Source organism: Artemia sp. Qi Xiang Cuo, chromosome 14, assembly GCF_049724085.1.
Source record: "Artemia sp. Qi Xiang Cuo chromosome 14, ASM4972408v1, whole genome shotgun sequence".
Taxonomy (NCBI): domain Eukaryota; kingdom Metazoa; phylum Arthropoda; class Branchiopoda; order Anostraca; family Artemiidae; genus Artemia; species Artemia sp. Qi Xiang Cuo.
The window spans coordinates 5,679,215-5,685,214 of record NC_142807.1 but is presented as its reverse complement, the minus strand read 5'-3'; the positions used below and the strand labels follow the sequence as shown (position 1 = coordinate 5,685,214).

The following is a 6,000-nucleotide window of genomic DNA, read 5'->3' as shown; positions in this document are numbered from 1 at the left end:
TGGTTTTTTCCCTCTAGGGTGCGGGTTTGCAAGAAAGGATTTCTCGGTGTATCGTGCCAGCAGGACGACGCTAAGTATGACCAATGAGCTTTAGCCCATGTTTTTTGCTAACGAGTGGGGTCTTCTTATTGACCACAATGCCCAAGAATTCGCCTAGTCCATTCGTTTTTCAGAGAAGTAGATTCCCCAGCCCTTTGCAATGTGGGTGGAAATTTCTTTCTCCTCCGCTACTAGGTGCTATAATACAACCGAGATGCTCGAATTCCTTGACGTTTTCTGTTGGCTTGGCGCCAAGGTTAACCTGGCTAGAATCAGATGGGTTAAGAGCCATTACGTTGGTTTTAGGGCCATTGATGGTGAGTCCAGTGCACTTAGAGTCCTCGGAGGTATCGTTGGGCATGCTTTGTAGAGCATGGGTGGTTGATTCGAGTAAAGAAATGTCATCTGAGAAATCCACAGCCATCAGAGATTACAGGAAGCCATTTGTCCGAAGACTATTCTTTTGTGGTTTCTCCGTGCGTTGTTCATAATTTAGTCTATCACGTAGTTGAATAGTATGGAGGCTAGGGGACATCCTTGCTTTACTCCAAACTTAGAAGTAACGTTGTCTACAACAGGGGTACACGCCTCATTGTCTTTGTACGCGCAAAAGGAATATCTGCAGTAATACGGCAATCAAAATGATCTCCTTAATAGGTCTTCAGAGTGTCAGAAAGAGACTCTTCAAATACTTTGAAAAATAACTGAAACATAAAAGCACAGAAAAAAACTAAGAATGATATCATAACTTGAAAATGTATTCATGTGTGGGTCTGTTATTGACTCACTGTTGCTAGTGAGTTAATAACTTCAAACAATGACTCACCTGAGAAAGCTCGATCCTCAGTCCCTTGAAGTCGCATTTTCCCACTAAATACCTTGCAAATTATATGAAAAAGTTATCAAACTTAAATAAACAGCCAAAGATAAAAAAAATATTTTCAAAGATAGGATGTGAGGTTAAAAGTGAGTACGCAGAACTTAAATTGGAACTAAACTTTAAAAACGGAAACCAGAGATGATTGTAAATCCGGTCTATGCCAATTCGTTTTGCAGTAGATTGGAGTGATTGTAGGGAAATTTGGACTTTCTGTCTTATGACCCAACTCCTTTTTTTTTCTGGTGATAGGGAATAGCTCCTGAGTTGAGGAAGTAAATAAAGCCTTCAACCAAACTGATGCTATTACTTTTGCACCATCTTTAAAATTTGCATTGTAAAGTATTCCGTCTTTATTTAAGTTTTGACTGGAGTAAAATTGAAATTCAGTCTTATGTATAGTCCAGGGTTGCCACTCTGTGGACAAAATCACTAGGTTTTTAGTGATTTTTTAGTTGATTTAGTGATTTTCTTCAATAATCTAGGGATTTATGAGCTGAGTTTGTGATTTTTGTTTTTTGGCAAAATAAAAAATCACCAGAAATAGTGATAAATCAATAGAGAGGACAACCCTGCTTTATTCTCTGAATTTCCTGCTTTTATGTTTAATTATACTTGTTTTATATTTCAGCCCGTGATCAAGCATTTTATGCGAAATTACCCACAGAAGAGAACGTTGTCTGGACTTGGTGTCTTATCTTCACCTTTCTCGTACCAGAAATATTTACTCTCTTCAGAGCTTCCAGGATAGTTCTTTTTAAATCATGGCGCCGTCCTCCGTTCAGTGACTTCGTGATCGTTTGGATGTTCGAAAGCTTTCACATCATTGGAATAGGGCTTTTGATGTTTGCAGTGCTGCCACATTTAGACGTTGTCCAAGGCGCTATGATTACTAATTGCGTTTGCTTAGTGCCTGGTGTTTTAGGTAGGTAATTTTAACCTTAAAGTGTCAGGGAACTACTACTACTACTAACAACTCACCGCAGCACCAAGCTGCCTGAGGCCAACACAGCTACGCACGCTCCTCGTCCATTCCAATCTATTCAAAGTCTCCCTTTTTATACCCTCCCAGGAAGTTCCCATTTCGTTTAAATCTTTCTTTATGACGCCCTATCATCCAAGATGAGGACGACCTGCTTTCCGTTTAGCCCTAGACGGTGGGCCGAAAAGGGCAATCTTCGGAAATCTGTCATCCTTCATCTGCACAACGTGTCCCATCCATCTCAACCTTTCTTTCATTATAGCCCTAGAAAGCGGGATTGAACCATATTTTTCGTATAGCCTACTGTTTGAAATACAGTCAGGCAGCCGGGTACCCAGAACAATCCGTAGGCAATTTCTCTGGAAAACATCTATCAAATCTTCCTCTGCTTTTTGGAGCGCCCTTTCTTCTTAACCACATTTGATCACCATCGTCACTGTAGCTTCTCATATTCTAATCTTGATTTGCAGACTTATCTTCCTATTCTTCCAAACTTTCTTTAACTGTAAAAAAAACACCCTGAACCTTGGCTATTCTACTTTTAACACCTTCACTGCTCCCACCATCTTTACTATAATACTACCAAGGTAAGTGAAGCTGCCCACCTGATCAATCTTTTCGTTACCCAAAGTCACCTTTCCATCTTCACTTATTCTTAGCCTTATTGACTTAGTCTTCTTAACATTAATTTTCAAACCTATTCTAGGAATCGTACTAACTGTTTCCTGCTTGAAAGCAGACTATATGACCAATTTCTGCGTGTATACTAAATATATTAGCAGAATTTTCGCGTGTAGGTCTATTTACAGTGTTTTGCTCAGAAAATCTGAGGATTGAAGCATTGGTTTTTGCTTTTTATTTATCATATACTTTGGCAAAATCTCTCGACTAGAGCCATGTCTTCATTATGGCCTTTGCGGGCGAAGTCGTCCATGCTTTTGACTTGTCTGGCAGCTCAGGTATCCATTGAAGCTCAAAAGACAAATCAGGCGCATTCGAAGTGGCGCTTTTTTTCAGGAAAAATGGAATCCTATGAACAAAATATCTATTTTTCACTCGGCTGCCATCGCCCAAAAGAGTGATATTGAAGACCGGGCTTAACTAAAACAAAAAATAAATTCAATAATATTATAAAAAGTTTAGATTCCTTAGATTATTTAGAAAACTTAGATACATTTTTCTGAAAGTGTGCCCCAACTTAAAACCCGTATTAAAAATCATTTCTTTTCAGGAATTTGGTAGTGTTAAAGGTTCGAGAGATTTTTTTTTTTTTTGTATATATTTTATTTTTTTATATTTTGTGCCATTATATATTTATCATTATTTTCAGTTATTATTTTTTTTTTCCCTTTTTTTCATTTTATTTGGTTTGATGATTTGGCATGCATGATACCGGTCGCTTTTTCAAGCATCTTCTTTCTTTATTGCGACATGTTGTCAAATTGAGTTTTTTTTTTGTTAATAAAAATTTATGAACCTGAAACCTGATTTATAGGGTTCAATGTCTGTTAGAAGGTTAAAAGGTAATTTACATACCGTAAGCGGTATAAAACACTGATATAAGACGAGAGCAGTGGACCAAGAGCGGAGAGGGACCCCGAGAGGACGGAGATACGTACCATTTTGGTACTTATCTGTTATAGCGCCTATGTTAAGTTCTTCATCTAAATAGAAACTCTTTCTCTGACTAATCCTAATGAAATATCACAAATGATGAAAATATAATACTTTAGAAACAAATTTGGGCCATATATTTGCAGATTTGGCGGGGTGGGGTAAATTTTAGCGGGTCTGCACTCAAAATGTGTTAGGTATAATTGTTCTGCATATTATGGAGTAAGAATTGTTTGCTAACTTCACACTGTCCAAATACTTTACCCCACCCCGCTAATGTGCAAATATATAGCCCAAATTATATATTTCCCATCTATTCTGTCACTTGTCTTTGTCTTGTCTCGCGCTAAGCTGAAAGAAAGTAACGAAAGAAACCGATTCCAACGAAACAGATAAGTATCAAAATGTTAAGGTCAATGGATGAATAAATTAACATAGATGCTACAACAGATAAGTACCATTTTAAAATACAAACTAGTAGAGGCGTGAATTTACGAAATGTTTTTTTTTAGGGGGGATAAAATGAATTTTTCAATATCTAAGATTGGCAAATTTGTCTAATTTTCAAAGAAAATGTAAATAAAAGGAATTTTTCGTTGAAAATATCTTAAAAAAGGCATTTTCAAAGTCTAGGGGGAGGGGGAGGGAATTGACGGCAATGGAAACGAGGGGCTGATGCAACCGCACTGGTTAAAAAGGAGTTACAAGATTAAATTGTTTTGAAATGAAATTTTTCTTTCAAAATTTCACGTTTAAGAAGCACAGCGTAAAAAAGTCTCGATACAAAATGATATTTACCTTTTGATGACATTTTATCAAAAGAGAAAGGGAAAGTAGTAAGTGTTGCATATCGAAACTTGACTTACGACTGACATGTGATAAAAGCATTACTTCTTTTGAAATCGTTTCTCCAAAATTGTTCTTGATGCGGTGGTAATTTTAAATCCAAAATTCATTTCCGGTCACAAGTCTAACCTAGCAGAAAACTGAGCATCACTTCAAAAAATTACACAAACGACATCTATATTTATTTTTTGTCTTTTTGGTGAAAAAAGACAAAAAAAGTATTTTGTCAAAAAGTATCGCTGTCAAAAGTATTTTGACAGCGCCCTTAACCTCACCTCCCCCCCCCTAATGTGCAAATATATAGTCCAAATTATACAAGTCCAATGCATTCTGTCGCCCTTCATTTGTCTTTGTCGCTATGAAACCAGTTTTCTCAATCTTACATTCAGCAAACTTCTCGACTGTTTTGTTTAATTAATAAGTACCATTAAAACTATTATCGTGTGACTCGGCAGTCACAACAGCCATGTAAATTCTTATTTGTTTATTTATTGTAAATAACAACCACGGAAGAGACGATCCTATATGCACATAATGACAGTAATACTTTCCCATTGGTGTAGTTAACGAATATTGCCTATCTCGGCATTTTTTTTTCTGTTTGAACCTTCTATTTCTGTTTACTTTCTTTTACTCTTCTACTCTCTGTTACTCTTTTAGTTCTGTGCATGTAATTTAGCTTTTGATAACATTTTTTCTTCCCGGCTTGCTCTTAATCTATGTGCAGAATAACACTTCTGTTTTTGTAGATTTGTTTCCTGGTCATCAGCGGTCTGTCATTCAAAAACAGAAGAGGTGAAATTTTGAAACTTACATAGCATATATTAAATATGTAAGCTAACCTAACCTAGATACCTTTTTTGCCCCTTCAACCCCAAAAAACTAAAGTTTAAATCTTTGTCACGGATTGAGCATTACCTCACTATGCAGCAAAAACCTGTTTTTCATTGACCATCTTTGAGGTTTCGATGCGGTCTTTCCCGCGTGTTTTACTGGATTCTTAACAAGTACCGCTGTGACAAAGAAGGGTCGCTGAATTCTTTCCATTAGGGCATCTACCAGAGGGTTTTGTCGGATACAACTGTTTCAAACGGGGGATGGGGATAGGGAAGGCATGTGCCACTGGATCCTTTTGCTCCCTAGATTATGAAAAATAAATTTTCCTGTGGTATTTTAATTGAAAATGACTTTTATATTTTATTGAATACTCCCCCCCCCCCACCCTCCCTCGTTAAATTTTTGTGAATTGATGCCACTGGTCAGATATCAACTAAACTTGTTATGAACTAGGCAATAGTGCCCTAGTTAGGGTATTCTTTTTTTACATCAGGACCCTGTCCAGTATCATGGTGGGAGAGCAGGGGCTGCTATATTTCTGTTATTAGGATATGTAACAGAAATGGTTATCTGACCTCAACCAAACCTGGTGGAAAGTAAGGGCTATTGTTTTTGTTAAGGTTTTTCAGTCTCCAATCACAATCCAATAAGACGCATACCTTCCCTGACCTGTCAGGATTTTGGTTTTTATTCTTTAATCTGTAATATCTTTTATGTAATTCACCTAATTTTTTTCGACGTTATCCTCCACCTCCCGAAACAGATTTTTGATTAGGTGCTGATCGTCTTTGTCACTTTCGTTATT

General features: G+C 37.0%; 1 protein-coding gene across 1 annotated transcript in view; it reads left to right on the top strand.

Annotated features, from left to right (window-relative positions):
- kkv (hyaluronan synthase-like protein kkv) overlaps window positions 1–6,000 on the top strand; it is a 118,709-nt gene that overhangs the window by 26,441 nt on the left and 86,268 nt on the right. The window contains exon 4 of the mRNA XM_089100548.1: window positions 1,548–1,841. Within this exon, the coding sequence (XP_088956674.1) occupies window positions 1,548–1,841 (294 nt within the window). The remainder of the gene's footprint in view (window positions 1–1,547; window positions 1,842–6,000) is intronic.